This window comes from Boleophthalmus pectinirostris, unplaced genomic scaffold (genome assembly GCF_026225935.1).
Source record: "Boleophthalmus pectinirostris isolate CB_2022bp ecotype Guang Dong unplaced genomic scaffold, ASM2622593v1 HiC_scaffold_9, whole genome shotgun sequence".
NCBI classification, from domain to species: Eukaryota; Metazoa; Chordata; class Actinopteri; order Gobiiformes; family Gobiidae; genus Boleophthalmus; species Boleophthalmus pectinirostris.
Genome location: NW_026571541.1, coordinates 19,415,212 through 19,442,693, shown reverse-complemented (window position 1 = coordinate 19,442,693; position 27,482 = coordinate 19,415,212). Strand labels below are relative to the sequence as shown.

At 39.9% G+C, this 27,482-nt stretch overlaps 1 protein-coding gene across 3 annotated transcripts in view; it reads right to left on the bottom strand.

Moving 5' to 3' along the window:
* Nucleotides 1-870: 870 nt before the first annotated feature.
* Nucleotides 871-27,482, bottom strand: part of ets1 (v-ets avian erythroblastosis virus E26 oncogene homolog 1) — a 31,062-nt gene continuing 4,450 nt past the window's right edge. Inside the window, exons 3-10 of one of the 3 annotated variants that reach the window (XM_020926903.2) lie at nt 26,532-26,679; nt 12,156-12,275; nt 11,700-11,900; nt 11,346-11,423; nt 10,562-10,804; nt 7,767-8,027; nt 3,963-4,081; nt 871-3,436 (exon numbers count right to left, since the gene is read on the bottom strand). In XM_020926903.2, the coding sequence (XP_020782562.1) occupies nt 3,221-3,436; nt 3,963-4,081; nt 7,767-8,027; nt 10,562-10,804; nt 11,346-11,423; nt 11,700-11,900; nt 12,156-12,275; nt 26,532-26,679 (1,386 nt within the window). In that variant the 3' untranslated portion in view covers nt 871-3,220. Of the gene's footprint in view, nt 3,437-3,962; nt 4,082-7,766; nt 8,028-10,561; nt 10,805-11,345; nt 11,424-11,699; nt 11,901-12,155; nt 12,276-19,581; nt 19,875-26,531; nt 26,680-27,482 lie in introns of those variants that run through there. The other 2 variants (XM_055166827.1, XM_020926905.2) reach the window with 2 other exon arrangements.

Genomic DNA, 27,482 nt, shown 5'->3' with positions numbered 1-27,482 from the left:
TCCCGTGCGCCGCGTACGTTTTCTCGCGTACGCTGCGTAAACCGCGCTTCCTCCTGTGCGCCTCTAAACCAGAACTAACACCAAGACTAAAACCGGGACTAACCCAGTCCAGGACTAAACCAGGACTAAAACTAAAACCAGTGATCTCATATATAAAGCATTTCTCTATCAATACTATTTTTAATATGGTTAAGGAAAGACTGGACTTTTTATTGTCTTTAAGTAGACAAAAGTTATTATGTTCAGATTTCCTAGTCTTTGCTACTTTACAGCAAACAGTTTCTTATTCATGGAGACTTGGGCTCAACAGTCAATTTGGAGAGATTTGTTAAACAATAAATGACTTTATAAAGTCACTTTTTTTTGTTCTATATCAGTCTTTTGATCTGCCACAATAATGTAATAATGAATTTAAATGAAAATACCTCAAATTGAAGGCTTTTCTCAGCATTTTTTAGGTGAGATTAAAAAGAGATTAATTAGATTAATTAATTACAGATCATAATTAATTAATCTCTCAATTTTTTTAATCGCATGACAGCACTAGTTCTAAATATGTATACATTTTTTTCCCCCTTGAACTTTTACTCAAACTACTGTAAGTGCTGACCCCTGAGCTTGGTTCAGGGGGAGTTGTACTCTAGTAGTATAAACCATCATAAATTTAGCTATAGTGTTTTATTATAGCTGCTTAAGTACAGATAGTGCTAGTAGTGTTTGGCAAGTACCTGCTGTTAATATCACCTTTAATAATACTTACAGAATGTGTAACTGTGCTTAATCATTATTAGACCAGTAAAAGTTTGATATTTTCATCTACAATAACACTTTGAGTTTTGTGATGCAAGAAAAATAGAAAAAGACACACCATTAAAAATTCTTTGTTCACATATATTTCATAACATTTGAAGTACATTAAGTACGTTTTAGAAATAGAAGCTACAGTTTATAAAACTTTCCAGCAGAAATCATTGATGGGCCAGCATCAGCCTTTTCTCTAGCAGACAGGTTGAATTTACTATAAAAATGAATAAAAACAAAAAAAAATAACAAAAAAAAAACCCCAAACAAACAAAAAATACGCTACATTAGGTTGTCCTGCGCTACCTTTTGAAATTCCCATGAAAGCACCAGCTGTCTGCATCTCGTCTTTTATAAAATATAAATTATTGAACATATTCAAATGTCTGCAAACTAATACAATAAAATGATCTCATAACAAAAATACAAAACACTATAAAATATACAAAAAAATCTAGAAATCCTTCACAATCCATTCTGAGATATGCATATGCCACAGACTACCAGTAAAGCACAAGACCTGCAACGGAGTGGACGCTGTGCCACTGAGCATTATTCTATTTCCTGACATTTTAAAACAGATATTTAAGTAACAGAATATTGGCTTCTACATTATATGCATGAACTGGATGAGGCCAACTAGAGGACCCTTGTGACATGTGCTTAAAACAGTTTGTCTCCATGGCATTAGAAACATGTAAATATGGTAAAGCTCTTTACATAAAAACACATAATAAAACAAAAGAGAACAAGACAGTGTGTGGCGTACGCTCAAGTACAGTGATGCCCAATAGTCACGTTAAGATTCAAATAGAAAGGCATTGGTTCGTTTCACTTCTTAATTATAGACAAATTATGCATCACATATTTACAGGTCAACTTTTCCAAGTCCCATTTTAACAGTACTCAAAATGAAATGTCAACTTTCCCCAAGACCTCACAAGAATTTTGGTTATTATTCTGCTTTGTGCCTTGCTTATTTGTGTAATCTTGGTCTCAATGCAGCTTTGTGAAATTCAGTCTGAACAAACACACAAGTTATTTTGACCCATATGGGTAACAGTTAGCCATGGCAAACAATCACATTGTACAGCTTTGGAAATTCCCATAAGGCAAGCCATACTGCTTTTCCTTTATGTGTAGAATGAACGTTCAGTCACAGACAAATTGAATACATGTCTTTTGTACTTATTTTGTGTTTTAAAGCTACACCCCTCAGTCATCAAATCCATTTAATGCAAACTTTCAATATAATCCAACTTTTCCAACTTTTCTGGCTTTTTCTCTTTCAACCTGTGTTCATCACCTGTATCTCCTCAGTCTTCAACATCCATACACTAACCATCTTTTGCCCTACTTTATACTATCCTGGGTCAACTTAAAAATACTGCATATACTGAACGGATTAAAGTTATCTGGCATATCTCAAAAACACATCTAAAACTAATTTAACATTGACAGTGAAGTGACAATAATAATATAGTTAATTCTGCATAAAAAACAACTCCTACCAAAGGCTTCTGAGTCTCTGCTCTTAGATTGTCTATAGATTGCTAATACTGACGGTATATGCAAAACAATGCATAAGTTTCAGTCACAAAATGTGTTGAACCAGGTGAAAGCTTGTACAGGGCGGCAAGTTTCAAAAGCAACGGCTACTTTCAGTTGTCTGTCAGTCTCTCTTACTATGAGTAATGAGACTAACGCCTGCAAGCACAATGCTACTGTAGCACTGAGAGCTTCTAAGCAGGTCATAGTTACAGCCATCCAGAGCTAAAGCTGATTTGGTTTGAAAATACCTTCTGTGATAGGTAGATAAGAAAATAAAACACTTTCCAGTATATGCCTGACATTTTACATAAAGACAACATGATACTGGCACAAATCTAAGACAAAAACTGACACTTTTTTGGTCCGAGCTAAAACACTCTCTTTGTCAAACATAAAATTGTGCTTCACTGTATATAAATATGACATTATTCCTTCTTCACTTCTGTTTAGACATTTTGGCAAACATTCAGAGTGGAAAGTTTCCACCTGCTTTCTGCTGCTACAAGCTTAAGTCCAAATCGTTTGGTTCTCGGCACTTTTTCCTCTATGCACTAAGGTCATTCCACTTTGCCTTGTTGTGCGATTAAGATAAAACAGAACCTGAACTCTACCCGTCTGCTGTGAGCTGCTAAATATCACCAGTTTACAGTATACATACATTCCCTCGCTCATATGCTCCTCCAATGCAACAGGGTTATGCATACACACATTCGGCTTGTGCCTTCTCTTGAAAAAACAAACTCCGAGATTCAAGTGCTCAGAGTGGACAGTCGAAGTTAGTCGATAAAAACATTTGGTCCCTAAAAACAGTTTATTAAGACCACTTAATGAGACCCCAGTCCACTTGGCTCTGTATCTTTGTCTCTTTTCACTCATCTGTATCAGGCTTAACGTCCAACATTGCATGCAGCTCCTCGGGCGTGTAGCCAAGCAGGCTTTTTAAGTCACACACAAAGCGGTAGACATAGCGTTTTCCAGACGTCTTGTGGATGATGTTCTTGTCGTAGTAGTAACGCAAACCACGGCTAAGCTTCTCGTAGTTCATCTTAGGCTTGTTTTTCCTCTTGCCCCATCGCCGAGCAACCTGAAAACAACAAACATCATTACAGCACAGGAGATACGTACAATCATTATATGCATTATAGAGCCTTCAAAACAACAGATTGCCCTTCCTGTCTAGTTTGTCTAGAGCAGATTCAAGATCAGAGGCACTTTGAGATGAATTCCTTTTAGCCCAATTATATAGCCTTGTCTCCAATGGGCACTCAAAGTACTTTATCAAGGAACCATTTATGTATTCATTCATACACATTCAAACTCCTATGAGCACAACATGCACTGGTTGGAGCAGGGATCTACTGACTCATTGCCCATCCAATTTAATTATCATTTAATGTGTTATTTTTGCAAAGCCTCTACATTAGTTGGGTTATAATATGATTATGTGATATACATCTACTTTTTTGTAACTTAAGCTGATAAGGCATTAGAAACACTAGTAGTACATGCTTGTTTTGTTGCTTTTAAAAGGTGATGTCTTTTTCATCTGGCTAAACACTTAAGACCTCCCAATGCGTGTGCCATCACCCCTCAGGGTCGCGACCTCTCACCTCGTCAGGGTCAGAGAGCTTGAATTCCCAGCCGTCTCCTGTCCAGCTGATGAAGGACTGGCAAGACTTGTCGGTCAGAAGCTCCAGAAGAAACTGCCACAACTGGATGGGACCACTGCCTACAGACCAAATGACAGAAGACACATTTGAATATAAACTTTGAGGCTTGCGATATTAAAAACTAAGGGAGGAGAATGCACAACGATAAAATATTACATTTATTTAAATACATATTCTTTCTACAGAGTCAAAAATGTTTGTATACCATTTTTTTGGCAGTTGAAGATACTTTTATAAGGTTCATGTTCAAAATGGTATACAATTCCCCAAATGGTAAATAAGAAAAACAACATAAACAATAAAACATAAAAAATAAGATCAACTCCAATTAAAACATTTACATTTACTGAAGATACTCAAAATTACAGATAACTTCCCCAGTTTATGCAAATATTTTAATAATAGCAGACATTCAAATTTGAAGTTTAGCACTGAAACCACATGTTGTTTTAAATATACAAGCCCATATATCACATATTTATCATACTGTGTGAAACTGGGGTCTGTATCAGTAAGAGTTCTTTAGTGATGAAATCACTCGCTCAAAATATGCGACTGACTTTTGTATCTGGAACAGAGACTTGTGTGTTTCAGTGAATAAAGCAGTCTGGTCTCTGGGTTTGAGCAGACTAAATAAAGAGATATGGTGAATGGTAAATGTGAATAATATGAACTCGAACAACCTAAAAGCAAAATGTAAAGTGAATGCAGTTTTTGAGAGAAGGTCGGTTTGGTCTAAATTCAATGTACTCCTTTTGATGTTGTGGTTTCTCTGTAAACTAAGCCACCCCATTTTTGAATATCACATGTCAAAATCACACCTGCATATGCTGCATACCCGCCCAAGCAAAACTGAAGCTAAGCAAAACCATAAGTACTTTTCAAAACCAAAAAGAGCTTTATGTTACACAATGCAAACAAACGTGAACGCGTGGGTTGTAGACTTGAAAATAAATGACATTTCTTGCAGAGTGCCATGTCTCTGGAAAAGTGCATGACAAGAGCTAACTCATATTTGGAAAATGAGCAGCCCTTGAACACTAGATCTCATTCAGTAATAGCTTTGACTTGAATTCCTCTGGTTGGCTATAGCTACTGTAACAACCGGCACACATAAGGCCAATACAGTGTGCATTGACCAGGCCCCATGCTCTCATGCCAGAATTTAAGCCACCCTTCACAAGAGAAAGTTTCCAAAAATATTTTACAAGTCTGCGTGCACAATGGGCCGCATTGAAAAACTATACATAGAAGGTGGGTTGGGGTCGTTTGCATGTTAAAGGAGGGAACCACACCAGAATCAAGATGTCTGAAGAGTTAAAAATATGAATGCAATAAATGTGTCATTATATTTTACAGTGCAAAAGTTTAGAGGGTTGTTGTGAAGTTAACATGAAAATATGCGTTAGTATATTAGCCTAACCTCAACTCAAACATAAAATTTTCTAGGTTTGGCGGTGAATGCTTTTTTCAGTGAGCCAAAACATCCTCCCACAATGATAAAACTATTGATCTTCTAAAACTACAAAAATAAAAAAAAAATAAAAAAAATAAATAAGTAATTGTTTGAGAAGTTAAGAGCTGCTCTAGGTATCTTTTCTGGTAGGATATATACCGCGAAACATTCCAGGCAAAGCAATAACATCACCATAGAGATAAGAAGGTGGCAAGCCCTCCACCTGAAAAGTTACAAAGTGCACCTTTAAGTTAGTACTTGCGCATGGTGCAGTAACATCACTTCATCAATTATCTATATTATAAATTGTATAAATATTCTTTTCTCAAATACAGTTACATGTTAAATAATCTAGATTTTTAGTACTTGGTATTTTGAGGCGACAGCATGATGGTCCAGGCTGCTTTATAATGACTGATATCAGTGCATACAGAGGTGAAATGTAGTGACTTCTCACAGGAAGCCACAGAGTTGACAAGTGGAGTTTGACTTATCGGCGAGCTGCTTATCAGGTCTGCTGCTGCACGGCCAAGTCCTGTCCGAGACCTTTCGGTGGCTCTGGGACAGGAAGCTGAGCACAGCACTTTGTAAAGCACTCAGGTCAAAACAACAGCTAGTTACAGTTTGTCTTATTTATTGATGAAAGTTAGCAAGTTAAAGGGCCCATATTAAATTATTTTCTTTTTAAGTTATAATTTATGTTTCTTCATCACAAACATACCTGGAGTTGTGTTCTGTTTCATTCACAGGTTAAACATGCAAATCCTGCATATTATATCTCTGTTCCATATTGTGATGATGTCCATATATTTCTCCTTCACAATACAAGGATATGTCTTTTACATGACACTGCCTGCCACATACTTTAGATAACTCCATGTTTCCACAGCTCATAGCTTTAACATTGGTGTCTTTTAGGTCATGATATGTGGAGTCCATATCATGCAATTTGTGTTGTAATAAAGGGAGTTTTAGTAGCTCTATATGCATTAGAATAGCCAGCTCAGTACACTGAATAAGTCTTGCATTGTTCTATAGCATCTTTTGAAGGGACAAGCATACAGATGGACCAGTTAACATCTGCATACCAACTTTGGGACATGCGATCTGATGCTCACTGAGAACATTCCCAGGGTTTCCCCCTTTTCCAGCAGCACTGGTAATATTATTGTCTTGTGAATGTAATTTATGCAGGGGTGAAATGTCTCATTCAGTGGCATCTACCCTTTTAGTGGAAGCAGTCGTTTTGACAGAAATGCAGAAAAGTAAACGTTCAATGGACATTTTGTTCCTTTGATTGTGTAACTGCTATAATATTCAGGGTATACATTTCAACTTCACTCTCAACCTATTAATCAATATATAGTCGATATATTACAATTTATTATTACAATGTTGAAGGCAGGAACTGCAGCTCTCATATTGTGCATCCCACATGTAGGTTTACAAATGTCAAACCTAAAAACCATGTTCTAAAATAGTGCATTTGCAGCTCCTATCTGCACATCTGTTTGAAGATGCCTCATAGCTACTTTCTGCAGGTTCGAAGAGGAGATGCTTTTTAAGATAAAGGGATAATTGTGCTATGGGTTACATCGTGGAGCACATGCGCAATTTCTGTTTTAGCAGCGTTGCTAGGGCGACCTGGAAAAAAATCAGGTAAGAGATGCGGCCAGCAGATAACGAGGACGCAGATGAGAGGTAAAGACAGAAAGAAAAAAACAGAGTGCAGGAGAAAGGGGAGTGTATGCAGCGTGTACTCTATTTCCGGTAATGTGCATGACTTCTGCTACCAAAAGGGTGTGCTTTTTCTCACCTCGAGAAAAGCATAAAGGCACCGCCGCATCTGGGGATTTTTCAAGACGTCAGCAGAATGTTATGTAGTCGAGACCCATTTAACCGTTTTGACTTTTATTTTTTTTTTTTTTTTTTGGTGAAATGAAAGACTAAAAAGTAATATGACTAAAAATGCTCAATACCTAAACCATTGTTTGAGTTTTTTTTTTTACCCCACATTAAGGTACATTTTATTACTGTATAACTACAATTCTCTCTGCATTATAATTATGAGTGAAAGAATGCTTAACTTGTCAGTGCTGTGGTGAGGATGCCAAACCTATTCAAACCTTTGCCAACATACAAGGTTGCATAGATATGCTCAGTAAGAAAAATAATTTACCCCATTTAACTTCATGTCTGGGCAATATAGTTTTATTTTTAGTCATGAGCACAAGCTTGCACTTTTATGAACACTGGTAGAAACTTTTGCATACATAAGTGCATCTCACCTGTGTACCCGGCCAGTGCTGCTGCAGGTATGACTGGCTTGTCTTTGCTGAGGTCCGAGCGTTCCCTCACATAGTCCTTGAATGTGCCTTTGGGTTTGTGCCCATGCAAAGCCGTGGGGTAGTCCTCTGAGTCAAAACTATCGTAGGAAGGCACCCGCTGCAGACTGCTGAAGGAGGACTGGCTGCTCCAAGACTGCGTCAACCGATCGCAGCTCTCAAAACTCTCAATGCTTTCAAATGAGTCCTGGCCTCCAAGTTTACCTGGACCAAAAACAGGAAAAGCAGTTCACAGTTAAGTCAGTGCATTTCACAGTACAAGAAGTTTTGTTTCTGAATTAAAGCAGCAAGTCATCTATGGCGTTTTGCACCTTTGGTAATGCACTTTACATCAAAACTATGCAGTGTTTGATGTTCTAAATGTAATTTTGTTGTTTTTCTATGACAGTGACAATAAAATCTTGAATCTTTAAAGTGTTAAGTGAGGAAGTGTATTAATTGTGCTTGTCTCAAGCAAAGACGAATGCAAATGTTTGTGTCAGGAATGGAAGGGCATCTTTGGGCATATTAAACATAAACCAATATTATCTAATGGATAGTAGACTACACGAAAGGAAAGCTGGACTCTCAGGGAGTATAAATATTGTAGAAAGAATGTTTGCATATAATAGGCTTACTTATAGCCTATCTTGTAGACTGTTAATTTTGATATCTTGATTATAATAAATTGGGCATGGCCTTACTTTCCTGACAGCTTCAACTCATCTTCTCAGAACAACTGCCTTTGATTGTAAAAAGAGACCTGCACAAATTGCCTTGCTATTTTTGGCGCTGGAGAGATAAGAGAAGTCAATGGTGAGTCATTAACAAATGACAGATAATGTAGCACTTCGATTGATGCTGAAATCTTCAATGGCGCAAATTGGATCCACATGTGGATAGTGGCAGAGCTACAAAATACTTTCCCACAACACAACGCACACATGTCCACTGTTTAAGAGGAGCTGGCAGGCAAACGATTAAGCCCAAATGAGTGGAAGATATGTGAGATTCATTTATACAGCTGGGGATCTGAACACTGAAAGTCCCAGGTTTATGACTGTGAATGTAAACAATGCTACTAATACTTGTGTAAACCGTAGCAAGGAGTGAAAATAAGCCTGTATGCTCAGAAAAGCAAACGGCAGTATGAGAAACCCCCATGATCGTTGGCTGAGGATGACACCTATATCTTTTTACCCAGAAGTCTCAGGGTGAATTGAGAGAAAGAGGCCAGAGGAGTATGAAAACAAAACTGCACTTCGAGGTTGCACCACCTAACTGATTTACATAGAGGCCAGCACAGCGAGTAGAGACTGCACTGTGGCTTTGTATGTGTAACACTCGCAAAAACAAAACCTTTTCCAATCACAAACCAAAGCGAGAGAGACGGGTTTGCTCTAACCACAAACCAACTAGAGGCCCTGCAGTAATTCTCCTTCTAATGTATGCATTCAAATGTGGCATGACATTCTCTGGTAGTTTTGGTACAATCATCACACGTATTTAGGTACCCACAAAGGCCTTCCAAACTCTTATGCTCTGAAGCAAACTTTCTACAAATAAATTCACCATAGAGAAACCATACCCTAGTTTTCTTTTTATCTTTACCTTCTATCTGGATTTTGAATAATAATAAGGGAAGAAAGACTGGTACAACAGAAAGATTTTCTCATTGATTCAAATAATAATGTAAGTAGCAGTAACATCAACTGAAGTTGTGTTACGGAGTATATATATATTCTATGGTGGTAGTGAAGAAGCAGTGGGTAGATATAGCAGTAGCCTAAATAAATATGAGTAGTAGCTACAGTGGTTACAGTGGTTGAAATACAAATATAGCTTTCCAGTATCATCTTACAGTGTTTTTCAAAGGTTTATACAAGACTGGTGGCCCAGGTAATCCTTTTGAATCATGTTATTAAAAACAGTTTTGAAGTATGTCACTTACTGTCTCTTACTACTCTAAAAAGGTCATCTTTTTTTTTTTTTAAAAACCAATTTATTGCTCAGCTTGCTTTAGACCATGGGGGCAAAGATTAAACTATGGGGGAGCACCATAATCTCCTCGATTAATGGGAAAAACATTATTTTTTTTTGTTGTTGTTTTTTTATAAAACAGATCAAGTACTTTTTAAAAGGTCCTGTATTACACTACCTCATCAAAAAAATTACTAGGAGTTGTGTTTTGTTTCATTCACACATGTTTGAGTAATCCTTTATTATTAGTCAGTCTACATCCGCAAAGCTCAAACGCTCTGTTCCACTCTGATGTCATGAAGCTTCAAATGTAACAGAAAACACACCAGTTCTTGTAGAAGTGCAAATGCAAGGGACAGCTATTTAAAAGTGAAAAAGTTAAAAGTGAAAAAATCATAGCACATTCTGATGGCCATTGTCTAAAAGCTTTTTTTAAAATAATTTTTAAAGAACGTTTTGGCAAAAAAAGCCTTTGTCAGATCATTTTTCTTGCTTTGGACCACAGTATACAAAATGGTTGCCAGCCCAGTTACTCATGCAGGTGCATGAAGTTTAAAAACACAGTGGCGTACTTCCTCTCTGTTCCACCTTGTGATGTCATGTGGTAAGAGTGTTTTCTGTCTGAGAGAAGAATTCAACTCAATAAATATGCAAGGTTTGTGTGTTAAACATGTGTAAATGAAACAAAACACGACTCCAGGTATGATTTTGATGAGAAAATAACATTATAACACAGATCAGAAAATAGCGTAGGCCCTTTAAAGTGTGTTCAGTCTAACCTCTACTGAGTCGTCCCACACACATGTTGTCAGGCGAGACCACCTCCTGCTTGATTGAGAAGTAGTCCCCCTGCAGCGGGTTGAGTGGCGTGTCGCGGAGGATGGTGGGGTATTCACTCTCGTACTTGAGCGTGAGCAGTTCCTCTGAGCTGATGGGGTGCAGCGTCTGGTACGACTCTGTGATGAAGCCGGGCTCTGAGTATTCAGAAGGAGGGACACACTGAGCATGCTCAACACCATAGCCTGGAGACACAAGTAAATACCATAGAGGGGTCATTTAAGTTTTAGGTTATTTTAGGAAGTCATGACTAATTTAAAAAGGCTATTATTTGATATGGTTGTAATTTTATATATTGAGATTTCCTTTGTGTCTAGGTTCTATCCTTTATGTGAACTGTCAGTATTGTAAATAATAAATGCAAAGCTCACTGGCTATGTTTACATCTAATCATTATGTAATTTCTGGAGTTATCAGATTATCGAAATGTCATGCAAACAGTTACATTTGATGTGAGTAATCTGATGTTCACCCCTGTGATCTGATTTATCGATTCATTACCAAAAATCTGGCAAATCTTGTTTCACAGTTTCAGTTCTATTTTTATATTGTAATTTTTATATATATATATATATAATATATATATATATATATATATATATTTTTTTTTTTTTTTTTTTTATAGAATATGTTAATAACATTTTATACACTTTTTTATACACTTGTGTACTGTAGTAAAACGCTACTATAATGATGACAGTGGACGTAAATGTAATGGGTACTTACTGACAAAGTAGTCTGAGGTATAACGAGATTCCTGGAAGCTGGAGGTCAGTCCATTGATGGGGTAATGCTTTGTATCCTCTTCATGAAAAATAGATAGAGACAGAGCGTCAGTGACCTGCTCATTGATTTCATGTATCATGTAACTGCATCCAGCATTATCAAAAATTAATGGCCTGAGCTAAATTGTGTCTTCCTGTTCAGCTCTTGTTACAGTGGCAAATGCCAACAGTGGTATGAGATGATGTGGACAGCAAGATATTAATATGCATTGTTTCCATGAAGACACTGTATACATGCAACAAATATGTAGTCTATATACTTCCTCCAAATCTACAGTTTGAAAAGTTGAATTACCTTTTTGAAGCATCTCCAAATGTTCCCAAAGGATGTCACCCACAAAGTCTGGGGCTAAGTCGAGGAAGCGGTCTTTTCCCATGGCACACAGGCTGGCTCCGTTCATGCAGAATTTGTCAAATTCCACGTTTTTAAGGCTGAATTCATTAACTGTCCATGTCAACCACTCTGCTACATGGTTTTCTGTCCACTGTCTGGGATCTGCATGGGACACATATGGTAAATAGTTTAGTTACAGTCTACATGCCTAATACAAGCCTGCATAAAAAAGTGGTACAAGAGTTTGCTCTATGGAGAAAAATAAATCATTATTTTACATCTCTGTCCACAGTCAGTATGTCTGCTTTTGGTGTATATATAAGGACATTCTTGGTGTCTAACATGCATGTTTGCATGTCATTTTAGAACCATAATTTATGATGGAAGCTAGGGATTTTACATGCACGATGGCATTACCTTTGGGAATACCAAGTCGTTGTTGTTCCTTGGTGAAACCACTAAATGTTGCTTTCAAGGCCTGGGACATCATCTCTTTGCTACCAGGCGTTAGAAGTGGGACATCCCCACACTCTGGATCTGCAAAGCAAAAAGAAAATTCAATCAATTCAAACACATTTGGTCAACAACAAAGTGCACAGATTTCATTATTATTTGCAGTTTATATTTTTTGTCATTTTTTCGGTCACAATGGAGCAGTGTTTTTTTGCAATTCCCTCTCAGTCAGCCAAGCATATAGAAAATAGTGGAACCTAGGGTAACAAAATGCCCAATTTTTATGCAAAACAATGCAAACAAAAGGACTGAACAAAAACTGAACAATATTCCAGAAAGGCCATTTTTTTGTTTCTACACATCAGATTCTTCCCATGAAAATAGTACATTTAACTCTAGTGGAAAATTAACCTCTTTAAATCAGCGTCTGGTGGCCATAAGTGACACTGTGACTCTTGAGCTCTGCTTTACACAGAGGTTTCACTGTCGCCAGGCTGCACAGGGTCAAACAGTGTGGTGGGTCAAAGGTGAGGGAACGGGGTGATGATGTCACCAGGCTGCCGGCGGGTGGCGAGCAGAGTCGAGGGGTGGGCTGTCTCCAGGGTCCCACTCACACACAGGCCTCTCTGTTTTGTGTCCACCGCCAGTGGGCACCCAGCGGGGAACAGGGCGCCCTTTGATGGCTTTAAACAGCACCCAATGACTCCCACTCATCTAATTAGATTGACCGTGCTGGATATGGGCTAAGGGCATAATGTGAGAGACAATAATGTGACCGAGGGAAAGACCCTGTAGACCAAACTAGAATGGATGGAAAAACTGACCCGCATTTGAAAAGCATACAATAATAAGTTCTGTAAAGTTGATCTATAGGATCTGTAAACAATAATTTCTACACTGATATACTTTGCCACATCAATTATATTTTTCTGTCTTTTAAACATTGTACATTTGAAGTATAAATAAAGGCATTTTACACTGAAGTTTGTCTTCAACAGCATTTGTTGAACCCAGATGTTGTGGCATTTCCACTGGCGGAGGTTTCATCTGCCACATACTCAGAGGCAGCGTACAGTTCATGCTTGTTTGCAGCCATTATTGACGTCTCGACCTCGTCTGGAATGCACAACAGCTGTCCCCTTTTTACCCACGTACCCAGTGTCTGTCTGCCCATTTGAAAAATTAGTTTTCCAAGTTTTTTGTTTTTTTTTTCCCTGGCTGCAGTTTTTCTTGCTTTTTGTGTGTTAATCCTGAATCTACGTATTCTTAGTTTCAGAGTTAGTTAACTTTTAGGGAATACAGTCAGTTTGAAGACTTTGTTTAAAAAGAAATAGGGACAGTTAGTCTGCGAATCAGCACATGTGAGGTTGTTCAAAATCGACATGCTATAAAGGACTAAAACCAAGATGATGCTGGGATCAGACAGTCTGCTCTTTGAAGCCGAGGCAAAAGCAAATGTGGCAGTTTATTTAAGCTGGATCGAATGGAGTTTGTCTGCACTTTCGAACCATTTACACCCCTCCCCTTCACTGCTTTTATCAAGCAAGACCCAGACAGGACTTGGCTGCACTGACATGAGACCACTACAGCATTAAATCCTGCATCAAAGACACTATAGAGTATGGAAACCGCTTTATAAGCCTCTCACAAACAGTGGAGAAGAGAATGATTAGGGCATAGATGAATCGCATTTGGGATAATTCTCGAACAATGACATTGATCACGCTTTAGGATAGGATTTCATTGTCTATAGCCCCATTAGGTTGGTCAATGGTCGGAATATAGAATGGTGGTGCATTAGTAAGTTCATTTTCCACATTAACAGTGATGACCTGTCCACTAAGTGCAGTCAAGCCTTTGGCTCAAATTCTGTACCAGTGAACTGAAATTCAAGACATAACATTATGACTTATTTTAATTCATCAGGAAAAAAATGTTGAGAATTCAAAATGGTGCAGCCGTTAATATAAAATGATCCATTTTATGTGAAGGAAAATGATAAGTCCATTAGAATTCCTGATATAGTGAGACTAATGTTTTGTCTGGTTGCACAGTAAAAGCTATTGATTGGCCACTCCCCTCTAGCAGAGATAGGAGTAATGGACAAGCAGCTAAAAGTGACGATATGTGTCCGCAGGGAGATTTACTGACAGGAGTTGCACCTTATGCAGTCTTGCCCCATGGTCTGCCCTAACCAGCCCAATATAGTCTGTTCAACACAACCGGCAATGCTAAATAAAATAAGCATGAATTAATGTTAGCATAACATGTGCGTTAATTGAGATTGTGAGACAACTGAGTAAGCAGGGTGAAGAGAAATAGCAGAGAGCACCTTGGGGGGGGTTAAGGGGGACCAAGCAAAGGATGAGTCACTGTCTGTAACATGATCCCATCACAGGACAGAGCAGGCTGGGCATTAGGCAGACCAGAGACAGGCCTGTGAATGGGAGGTCTCACACAATCTGACATCAGCATGGGATCAATGCCATCTCCAGCCTCTGGCAGAGAGGCGCTTCATTCATAAAGCTGGGACTGCCGCCTCCACTCCAGATGATGCAATGATAGGAACAGAACAGGCAACAAGGCCCAACAAATAAGGGACAATACGCCTCTTATAATGTGATGGGGCTATAAATAACAGAGTTTACTTAGTCGCTGCATGTGGTGCTGTGAGGAAGTCAATGAAAAAAGAGATGATATCAACAAACACCATTTTCTATTTATAACCGTGTCAAAGTCACCCATGAAAGTTTTGCAGTCAGTTCAAGTCAGTTTTCTGTGGTTCAGTGGAATCTTCCTGGGGGATTTAAGGTGAGAGGTGGGTTCAGGTGAGGGTCAGATCCAGAGGAATCATGGACTTCTCAGTGGTGCTGCTTGTGCAGTGGCCTACTCACAGAGTCACACCAACTGCAGGAAAAAGTTTCTGGCTTTGTGCCAAAGGTTTATGATTGGAGCTTTGAGCTGGAGCAGTCTGTAGACCACAGAGCAGAGGTGACGTGGTATCTGAGGGGAGCCTTTGATGGAGATCCATATCTGCTCCCCTGGTCTGAGAGTGCGGGTCGTAAGGCTCAGCATAAAGGGGCCTTCAGAGCAGAGGTGATAAAGTGTGTCTGAGGACTGCAAAGGCTGGGGCTGGGTGGCAGTCGCCGTTCAGAGGACTGCTTGTTCAGCCAGCTGTTGGACTGTTTAGATTTCCATTTCACTTCAAGGGCACACAAGAAAAGTGGGTTCGGATAAAGCCAAACCACAAAGCCAGACCAGAGCTCATCCAGAGCAGCACCAAAACACAACAGTGTTAACTTACAGAGATTCAGAGGCCAGTCCCTCCAACATCACTGCTGAGACACTGGTTTTATTCTGAGGGCTCCACCACTGACTCCTGGATGGCCTCACGGAGCACGAGCCTGTGGTAGTAAAGCAGCTGAACTCAACAAGCCAAATACAAGTTCTACTGCAACTACTGCTGACATCTGTCTCTGCCCATGAAACTGGAGTGGTCCAGGATCATAAGCACCACAGACTGAGCGGCGAAGAGCAGACAGTAAGTGAGACTAATGCCCCGAAGAACCGTCTAGTTGTCTTTCTCTCTTCCACCGACTCCATCTTTGTAATCACATTAGCCTGAGATGTGAACATCCATAACTTTACTATTTATGTCAGAGAAGAAACATCGGACAAGATAGTTGATGGATATTAACCAGACTTTTTACAGCTATTCACACTAGTTACAGGCAGAAGAAAATAACACTAAAATTTTTAAAAAAGTGCTGGTGATACATTGTGAGTTTGGAATATGACTGCAGTGTAATCTCATGTACAGTATAGTGCAGGTGCTGCCGGTCAACTGTGCATTTTTCTGGCCTCCCTGCTCTCTGCTTGGCGTAAACACACAGGGGATGCTCTGGGGAACTGTTTGGGCGTTAAACCAAACACATGACATTTCTGACAAACAATTTACTCTCACTGCTGGATTTTAGTCCAAAAAACATGCTTCTTGGACCATTTTACCAATACTGTACATACCATTGCTATTATATCAGTTACCCTGTCATCTTCTATAGGCTGTATCTAATTAAACATTTGGCTTGTATAAGAGTAAGTTGCTTGTGTTAACGTAGGCTAAGAGCAACATATGGATTCTTGATAAATAAATTCCCAGCAGACCACATTGTTTTGAAGTTACATGCTTCACATTCCACTCCTGTTTTACAATCGCTAATGTGCTTCTCGCAACATTCATGCTTTCCACTAATGTGACCAGAAATGTGCTGAGGTCTGGGTGGCAAAATGACTTCAGTTTGAAATCAAATGTCTCTTTAAAGGTAATAAAAATAAGACTGTGGTACCATATGTTTTAGACATGTTGAACTGTAGTATCAAGCACTTTAAGATGAATACCACATGTCAGCCTCATTCTGACATGCTAAATACATATCTACAGTAAGCAAAGAAAGGATTACCAAAATGTGTATAACTTTGTAGGCACGCAACTAGATTGTGTTCCCCAGACACAAAACTCACGCACCGCCATGAGTCACCAACTGAGAGAATGACTGGACATTTGAGAATTGGGCTTCTCCATTCCACAAATGTGACTGTACCTAATGAATGAACTGACCGTTCCGTGTGAAGCATAACTTTACGTCATGTATTTAACAAAGGCATTGTTAAGAGGTACAATTGGCTATAATAATACAATACCATTTCACACAGTATACAGCAAATTTATATGTAATCTTTGTTGCTATTCCATTTTACCTAAAGCACTAAGGCACATTGTGAGGTTTTATTTGTTTGTCTGTTTTATTTGACTTTATTTATTATATAGTAAATAGACTGAACAGTACATAACTATCCAATTTCAAAACTAACTTAATGCCTCTATATCCAGAAAATTCTGCAGAAAGCAAAACATTTTAAAATATATGGGTTGTTAAATGCTTGATTACAAAAGCAGAAGCAACGCACGCAAACTTGAAAAGCAGGTGGTTTGGGCAAGTGGATTCAGAGAAGCGATCTGGGTCATATATAAGTGTTATGGTCTTATTGTGGACAAACATCTGTGCCAAGTCACCCAAATCAGCTAGGCCACCTCGTTTGAATTAGCATTTAGGTATTTAAGACTATAAATATATTACAGCAGGTGCTTGAAGAGTCCCTGAGCAGTGTAACTTACACAAGGTAAATGAGGAACTTTCTTGTCCACCGGTCAGGCCACACCTTGGCCCTCTTTCATTCTAAAGCCCCCCACTCTCCCACTCCATTTGACATGTGCTTACCATTTAGCCAACTGCAGTTTCTGGTGCTAACACGCCTTACTTTATGACTAAGTTTTATAAGCAAAGATTAAGGCGTGTAGTCACCAGGGAAGCAGCGGGATAGGAACCACATAGTATAATGGTTTGGTGGTGTACAATAAGGGTCGATGATCGACTGATGATAAAAAGATGAAATGGTGTTACACTGTTTATATTTCTATAGCTGTTTAAATTGATTTTTGATGCAGAAGTGATCATGTGTGGGCATGGCACCATTGGCTTGGTCCAACATAAATATAATGGTTAAGATGAAGGGGTTCAGCTGATCATCGTTTGATCAGTTGAGCCTGATCAGCCTCAGGTTGATACTAAGCCCATGAGATGAGAAATGGACCTGTTTGTGCTGTTTGGCACAGTTCATTGACAGACCACATCAAGACTAGGCCAGATCACCCAAACACTGTTTGCACAGCTGCCAGGCACCACGCTGCAGCACACTAACATATATTATACAGTGCTACTGACAGGCAGCTGACATGACCAAAGCACAGACCTGATGCTTATGTAACATGCCAGGTCTAACACCAGCTCCTCTGCCAGGCCAAAGGGAGGCACCTCAGGAGAGAAAACATTAAAAGTCCAAGTCATCGCCCATGCAGCTTGTGCATGAGTGGGCAGGGAGCTGGATGCCATATAAGGGCCCTCTTACGAGCATCAGGCATGCTTGTTATAACAAACAGCGCGCCTCTGATCAGATAGTGCTGTGCCTCCCTCCTGCTCCTTTATGCCTCCATGCTCAGTAGGACATGCTCACAAACATTCCTGTCAGTAAGTGAACCTTGACCTGCAGGCCCAGGGACAGCAGCAGAGCCACGTCGTAAGAGACCTCTCCATCAGCTTCAGACCACTTCATAAATTAGAGTCATGTCGCTATCATTAATGGCATGTCCTAATGTGAGAGGATAACAGCTTTTGAAATGCAGCTACACAATGTTTATCAGCATAAGGAAAAGTATGATAAAGTGTACTTGTTTCTATTAGGTTTGTAGGGGATATTGTGTATTAGTAAACACTGATTTATTGTCCATTAAAGTTTTGCTTAGGTGGTTTAAAAGGCCATATCAAGATTCTAGTCAGTAAGGAGTTTTGCTCTTGGCACTTATAAAGGCAGACATATGCCAGGTCTGTGAACAGCATAAACAAATTGTTTGTGTGCTGTGAACTGAATGACTCCTTGGCAGCCTCTGCTTGACCCAAGTGCCCCCAAGAGCATGAAAGTGGGAGCCTTGCGAAATGCTTTTGTAAGATAGTGCTACGCCATGTAACTGCAGTAGTCAGCACTTTACAGTTTTGCTTACAAGAAAAATGTCTAATGGAGTGAATCACTCTTATTAGCTTTTACTCCAGTTTGTCCAAATGCTGCACCAACATCTGGAAAGGAAAGTTAAGAATGTTTCAAAGTACATAAATATAACACCCACCATAAGAATAAAAAGCCAAGCAGGAATAATTGTGGAGCAGATGTCAGTTTTGGGGCTTCCCTGTCCTGGATAACCCTAAGTGCTGCTCTGTCAGAGAGGCAAGCCTCAGCAGTGCACATTCATCCCCCAGCCCGCCCTGCCCGCCCAGCCTGCCCTCTCAGAGACATGGGAGGGAGACAAGACCAGGGACCAGGAGGGATGGAGAGGAGAGTGTACAAACAGTGTTTAGGTTACATAGAACGAGGTTGAATCTTTGAAAATTAGGTAAAACTTTTAATGCTAATCAGTAAATGTATGTAGGCTACTTCCCCACCCTCTTTTGTACTAAGCCAGTTTATTGATCTAACTTGGGTTCAGCGTCATAGTTACCAACGTGATTCATTCACTCTTGATAAGAACCAGCACGCTGTCGTTAAGGTACATTACATTACTGTACCCTGAGGCGCGATTTCCACGAGTGTTGCGTTGCGTATTGTCCACTATTGAGCAATATCCATCTTCAGACTGTAACATGTTCAGAACGCTATGTGCTGTCAAAAACAATTGCCGAAAACTGTTGTGGCCACTGACGTAAAGCATACACTATAGGAGACGCACGGAAAACACAGTGTTTAGCTCAAAAGGGGGAGTTTGTGTGTCCATGGTACTCACCGTCCATCTTTTCAGCCTTTATAATCGTTAACGTCGGCTTCATATCGACAGCTGCCGTCATGATCATCAGAGCAACGTGACTGATCACCGCCGCGTCCTTCGTTTATTCTAACCAGCTAAAAAAAAAAACACCAAAATAGAAAAAAACGACTTCCCACGTTGCGCGTGTGTCCTTGTCTCACTCACGGCGCGTCTAAAGAAACTTATCTTTGTCTAAGCTCTCTACTACACGTCTTTTCCTCGTTCTTTCGTTCTCACTCATAAACTCACTCACTCGTTCGCCGTATCACTGAGCTTATGGGCGTAGCATTTGCCAAGACCGGGGAGCGACGACATCTGAGAGGGGTGGGGTTTGTAGGTCTGGAGTCGGGGCCGTTGATTCACAATTCAATTACAAGGCTCCGGAGCGCACTTCCACTGCTCTACAGTACACTGCACTACTATCAGAGCGAGGTCCCCGCCGTGAGAGCCTTTTTCTGCCGGCTACTTGGCTCCCCCTGAGCGTCATTACGCAGCCAGAGGTCCGCATGTTCCCGCAAATTACCACGGTTTTACAGAGATGAGAAAGCAGTTAAATGTCTCAAGAAAGGAGCTCAGAAAACACAAGAATTGCCTATTTACGATAAGGTTGTGTATATAAAAACTCTCAATACTGCTAAACTGTACCAGCGATGTGCAGTAATTATTGTACTTGTCCGTGGCTCTTGTAGCCCACATGTTACTGATGGAAAATGTGCCACAATTATTAAGTAGGACTATGCTTAAAGCTATAAGATGGTATGTGCCCTATATTCTACACATGCAGGCGCCCTCATAACTTGTAACTCAACCTCATAAACACCTCAGAGTATTTCCTGTTCACCTCATCAATAAAAACAAGCCACCTAACAAAACTGCAAAACTAAGTGGGTAAAATGGCATAAGCACAATACAGTCAATGGGGACAATCAATGAAAATACGATTTAGCCTTGGCATGAATTTGCAATAGATTTTTTCTGGTGTTGTTTCATCGTCAAGAAGCAAAAGAAGCCACTCATTTTAACTTACTGCCATAGAAAAACTCCATGGAAAAGTAGGGATACATGTTTTTCAGTGCAATAAACAGCCACAACCAAAATGAAAAATAAAAACATGCTTTTTGTGCTTATTTTTGTTTAAAAGTTGCATACTGTGTCCTTAAGGAACAACACAAAAAATAAATTAGTCTCTGTCTATTTCTGTATTATACAATAGTACTTAATTATTTTTCCACAAGGTTATTTGTACAGGGGTTCACATACATTGGAGCAATAGCAAGCTTTGTGCAGGTACACTGGGCAGTTACTCACAAAGGATGTCATATTTCATATTTAGACTCCAACACCATAAATGATTGTAATTCTGTCATATTTAACGGCATTATGCAAATAGTCTGTTTGTTTTTGTTTGTTAACCAGTTTTTCTTTTCCACTGCCATGAGCTGCTCCTCCATCTACAGTATGTATTTCTAAATGAGATAATCTGGCAGGAGGCTGGGGAGCCAGAGATATTGATTACCCATGGATTTTCTAAACCTGTGGTACATCACTGGTTCCATTAGTAGACCTTGGATCAAGTTACACACTGGCCTGATCGGAGCCTCCTCATCTGGGAAGCTACTGCACTGCACTCCCCTGCATGGTGGTTGTTCTGCGGTGGGAGTATAGCAAACAGAAGAATAGACAAAAGCACTTCAGACTTGAGCTCTGTCAGTATCTCCCACTCGCAGCCTTTTTGTTTTGTGTAATGAACTCCCTGGTATCTTTTACAAGGACCAGCCCTTAGTCTTCACAGTGGAGGAGCCTCGGGGCAGCACTGGGTCTTAATGACATCGCTGACTAAGAAATGAGCTATGGCGTCAATGTGGCCTGCCTTTTTTCCATATGCAACACCTCCCATTCATAAATAAATACACAAACTCATTAATAAATAAACATTTTAAATATCCTATATTATGCTAAATTAACTTTTGTTGTTAATGTTGTTATCTCATCAAATACCTAGAATTGTCTTTTGTTTTATTCATACATGAGTAAGCCTTTTATTATTAATATGTCTACATTTCCAAGGCTCAAAATGTTCTTTTCCACCTAGTGATGTCATGAAGTTTTCAAGTTACAGCTTTTACCTTTTGTTCAATAGAGACTGACAATCCAGAGCTACATTATACAAGTGGTTTTAGCTAAGGTGTAGATTAAAAACAGTGGATTTTGTGTATTACCACATGACATCACAAGGTGGAACAGAGAGAGAGAGAGAGAGAACTCCTAAATATGCAGGGTTTGTATATTAAACATGTGTGAATGAAACAAAACACAACTCCTGGTATGTTTTTGATGAGGAAACAACATTATAACATAGATCAAAAAATAGTGTAATATGAGGAATTACACTGGGTAATAAGGTGATAAATGGCAAATTGTTATCACACTGTGACAAAAACATTTACCTTTTCAAAAGAATATAAAAATACTAACTTTTACATGAGTATGGTATATAATCCACCCCTATGAGGAATTATGAAATAGGATCTTCTCCAATCTGTTTGAATAGATGCTGCTATGAGTCACATTTTACGCACACAAAGCTAAAGTTCTTGCAGCTCTTGACAGATCAAACGCATATATAGGTTTCACAGCCTCTTTTCTTTGCTGTTGTTGCCATGGTGTTGACAGTTTGTCGGTTTCTCTCATTTACTTGCTTCTCTGCAGCACTCTCTCACTGCTCCCCGCTCTCTCATTCTGACACATCTGCGTTGTGGGCCTGTCTATAATCTTTAGATGTCACTATCACACCTGCTACTTTTCACTGAGTTAACCCAAAAGGTTAGCCCATTTAGAGTCAGTCTCACATCTGTCACGGCAAATCTTCAGTTTGTGCATAACAGCTCAGAAGGTTAAGTTTACTCTAGCCAATATACTGTGTAAGTAATAGATTCTTTACAGTGCACAAGTAAACTGGTGGAGGTGTGTGTTATAAGGCCAGTCTTAGAGGTAGACACCACACAACAGTAAAACAGAGTCTGCGGCAGACGCTGTGAGAAGGTGCCACAGGCTGGATCTCTCCTGCTGAGATCAGAGGCTTCACTGGGACAGTAGCTCAGTATTCCGCCTCTGTCCGTCTACAATATAAATGCTCTTACACAGGCCGCTCTTCAGACTGGTCTAAGTGCATGTGTGTGTGTCTGTGTGCATGTGCATATGTGTGTATGTGTGTGTGTGTGTGTGTGTGTGTGTATATGTGTGCAAATGTTTGTGTGTGTGTATGTGCATGTGTGCGCATGTGCTTGTGTGTGTCTTATTTGATTGTGTGCATGTAAGTGCACAGCGAAAGTAGCTGGGCCTCCCTGAACAAAGGCTCAGCTCTTTTCTGAACAATTAGCTTCGCTAAAAAGGACATCTCTTCCTCCATTAGCAGCACCACGTGCCCCCCATCACTCCATTGTGCAGATAATTCAATTATCCCCACCCCCCTCAGAGCCACTCAGCCTTTAGACCTCCCTCTGCTCATCCTGCCCGCCTCCATCACTCCCACTCTGTTAGCACTCACTCACTGATAACACTACAGTCCCTGTGGGTGGAAGCAGCAGCAGCAGTTTATTACAGAATAACTGACATTGGGAAAAATACACTGATCGTAAAATTGTCTTGCATTCCACATTAGCTAATAATATCACCAGTACCAGTATGGTGTTGTAAAAGTCTGTGAATCCCACTATGTCAGTGTTAAAACAATAGGCACCCCTCAGAGGACTCATTAAAGCAACACCTTTCCTGATGAGCTGGCATGTGTTGCATCACTGGCCGTCAGTGATTGCATATGTTTCAGAACTGCCTGTTCTCCAACTCAAGTGTGTGTAATTAGTCACTGCACTATCAAGAGGAACTTACCACAGGAACACTTCCTAGAAACTAAGTGCTACTTAAAGATGTTTATGGAGGGGGTGAGTGAAGTTTAAAATAGTTCTGAAGCAAATTACAAGAATTTAGAGCAAAAAGTCAAAAATGCATTGTGAACAGATTGCTTTATCTGAGTCCACATGCTGTAGGCTATTCCTTCAGTGTTGTCTGTCTTCTCCATGTTTCCACTCTTGTTTTGTTTTATTGTTGGAGGGGGAAGTGTGCAGAGGCCTGATTAGCATCACTGTTTCCTCCTTTCCCATAACCCCACAGACCCCCGCAGGCTGCCTGTTTACTTTTAGAAATAAAAAATGGGCCTGCACCCGTGAGGACGTGCCCCTCATCAGAGCCCACAACCTCGGCCTGTGTCCCCCCTTCAAGACTGCTCCGTTTGGGATCCTCCTCCGCCTGTCCTGCTCCCTCAGAACTGTACGCCCGCCCACTCCCCAGTACACCCCCCTCCTCTTCTCACTGTCCAGCTGTCAAATCACATCAAATAAAACCAATGGTCCCTGAGTGCCAGATCACAGCTGTGTCCGTAAATGGGATTTTTAAATGTACAGTGAACTTATGCGAGCTTGGGAGCAGGTCTGCCAAAGTGAATGGGAGGATGCTGTAACACAATACGCGTCGGAGAGCAGGGTGTGAATTTAGTGAATGGGTTTGCGTTTCCCCATCGTCGCCACTGGGGGCTGTGCTATCTCAGGACGTGCAACACTTTCACTATTAAACGTTCACAGAGGGATTTACAGTTGGAGCGGGGGACAGGGAAAAACAGGGTTAGTGTAAACTTGACCCTGGCATGGTTGTTGTCAGGAAGCTTTGTGTGACATTGGGCTCTGAGCCAAACGCAACGGCCATACTGTATCTGACATCTATATCACAGCTGGCCTCTTTCTCCACACACCTACAGTTTTAAACAGCTTAAGTTGCTAAGGTCACCATTCTCAAACTGGGGTCTCTGGGCTATGTGTTTGTAGTCCCTCGAAAATGTTTAAAGCATCATTACATTCCAATTTCTTATAAGCTACATTCTGATATTCTACATTTCTGACCAATAAGGGGTCCCCAGCCTTAAAAATAAGGAAAAGCATTACATACACATTTCTTTGAAAAATGTATATTTTGCTAGTCAGGCTGGCGCGACCTAGTGCCTCCGTTCAATTTCATTTCTCTCCAGCAGCTAGATTAGGAATCGGAATACACTAGACGGTTTGCAAGAACCCCGGAAGTGCGAGTTTGGAAACTAGACAATCAGCGAAGAGTCATATAATCTGTGTTGGCATCGAGGATTCAAAGCCTGAACAAAGAGAATGTTTGGTGAATTTTATCAAGGGGAAAGACGTTCTTGTCCTTCTTCCTACGGGATTTGGGAAAAGCTTAATATACCAGCCCCATTAGCAGCACATAACATATGTCACGACCAAAATAGCAGCGACTGGTTAAATGAAAAAAGTACCTGCCAACCATCGAGCGAACAAATTCTAATGCAAGTCAGACAGTTTCCACAAAGTGAACCCAGCTGATGAATCAGGCTAATATTTTGCATATGGAAGACATCAAATGTGATTGGATAAATCTGCCTGCCACTCAAGCAGAGCAGAGGTTGACCAATGGGATGAGTAGGTGGGAAAAACTTAATTGAACATAAAAGTATTGAATAAAAATATTGTCTTCAAAATTGCTTTTATTTAATTTGTATTGTCCACCCCAAAATATGTTTTTAATCTTTTGTTTTGGCAGAGTCTTCAAATGTTACTGCTGTTATCTCTGTCACCCACACCAAACCAAATGAATCTAATGCTGAACCTCTAAGTCTGCATGTGTTAGGAGGCTGAGAAAAGGGTCAGCATTGGGTCGTTTTTTTCCACTTGAAGCTATGTTTATGTCGACAGTTTTGAGCTGGGAGCAACTTTCCAAAGGAGTGTGTCCGTGGCAACAAACATGAGCAAATCTCATCAAATCCTCACTCGCTTCTTACATACACACACACACACACACACACACACACACGCACACACTTAAAACAAATTTAGGCCCCTTCTGTCTCTCCAGGGGCCAAACTAGAAGCTTGGGAAAAAGATGGCTGTCTTTTGCATCCAACAGGGAGGTGACGGAAGAAATTCTTGTACCCCCTAACACCCTAATAATATATTCTATATGGCATGTGCCCAAGTCATACACTACACAATCGCTTTTGAGGACAATGAACAAGAAACTATGAAAAGAATGGTAGGGCAAGAATGTGCAATGTCCCAATAAGAAGAAGGACAGAAGCAGAGTTTAGGGAGGAGAGGTCTGCTGAAGACATTGGCCCCTAGGTCAGCAGCAGCCCCATGCAGAAGACACACAATAAGAGTTTGGACCGAGGGCATGTGAGACTGGGTCAAGGGAGGAACTTAAATATGTGTGTCCATTTGGATTGAATGCGTGCATGACTAATAATCAAGTGAGCGTTCCCGTAAGTAACTTGATTGTTTATTGTTACTCATCAGTCTTCATAAGTAAATAGAGTTACTGTAAGACTTTTTATACCCCGCTGCTTGTAAAGACGGCAAATTATTAAGACGTAAAATAGTTTCCATTGTGTCACAACACAATTGGAGGAAAATTACTATGTTTAAAGCTTCACTATGTAACTTTTTGCTGGTGGGGCATCTGTCACATGTTTGCATAAACATGTAATTGCTTTCCCGGACAGGTATTAAACTCCAACTGTTTATATTGCTTAGAAAATACCTTGAAAAACATGCATTCTGAGTTTGAGTGTAATCGTCAAATGATGTGGTGCTGCCAGCTTCTTTTCATAGGTTTAACACCATACTGTGGAACATTCTAGATAAAGCAAAAAATCTCCATGGAGACAAGCGTTTTTCCTCATTCCCTCCATAATCAGAATGAGTACTAGACCACTAATGTAGCTGCATATATTTCATTTAAAAACACACTGTAAGGGGTGACCGAGAATGAAGTTCGTCTCACCAACATCAGGCAAATGTGTATTTTGTCACAATAATAATTAATATCTTTACCTGTAGTGCACAAGTCATGTCCATTGGGCACCTCCTGTGATGGGACGTCCGGGGGGTAGAGGGGCTGAGAAGGGTAGCACTGCTGCTGGGGGTGCACCACTGCTGCTATGTGGGTCTGTGCTCCTGCTGCCACTCCTCCACTCTGCCGCTGAGAGAAAACAGGTAACGTTACTTTGCTTGTGTTTGAGCAACATTGTCATTGTACAAAGACATAGAAAAAAATATGCAAGTGACCACCAAAAGAGCTATAATTACAATATCGACTTATCGTTCAATATATGAAAACTGGAAAGCTGGAACAGTAGTTTTTGGAGTCAGTATTTATCATGTGTAAATTTCTTTGCACTACTGTGTCATAATTTTTGGCCATATGATAAATTTAAGTTATAAAATGCTGAATTAAAAACTTCTATGACTCATTACAGAAGTAAACTAAGTACATAAGTATTCATTCTACAGTTTATTTATTGTCGTTTAACAATAATGTACATTTAGAATAATTTTATGGTTGAAATCTGCTCTAACTGGGTTATTACATCAGAGGCATATTTTAGTTTCAATATTATCATCTATATTTACTTCAGTAATATATCGCACTTCAAAATTTGTTATCATGACAGTCTTAGAAAGAGCTTACAGGCCTGATAATCACGGCCATTCCATTTGTCCAACTCTAATAATAGACTGTGTTCATATTTGTTCTTGTTTTGACAAAATATTATTGTCAAACAGATAACCCATGAAGCTATTTGACGCACTGACTTTATCTCACTGTATTTTGATTCTGCTTATCACTCGATAGGCCACATTAGAGGTCACAGAGGGGGAAGTCTGAAATCAGCATATGACATGGAGGGCAGATATGAAATTGTATGTGGATGGGAGAGATACTGTGTGTAATGATAGCAGCAAAGGCATATCCTGCAAAACAATAAACACTATATTGAATAG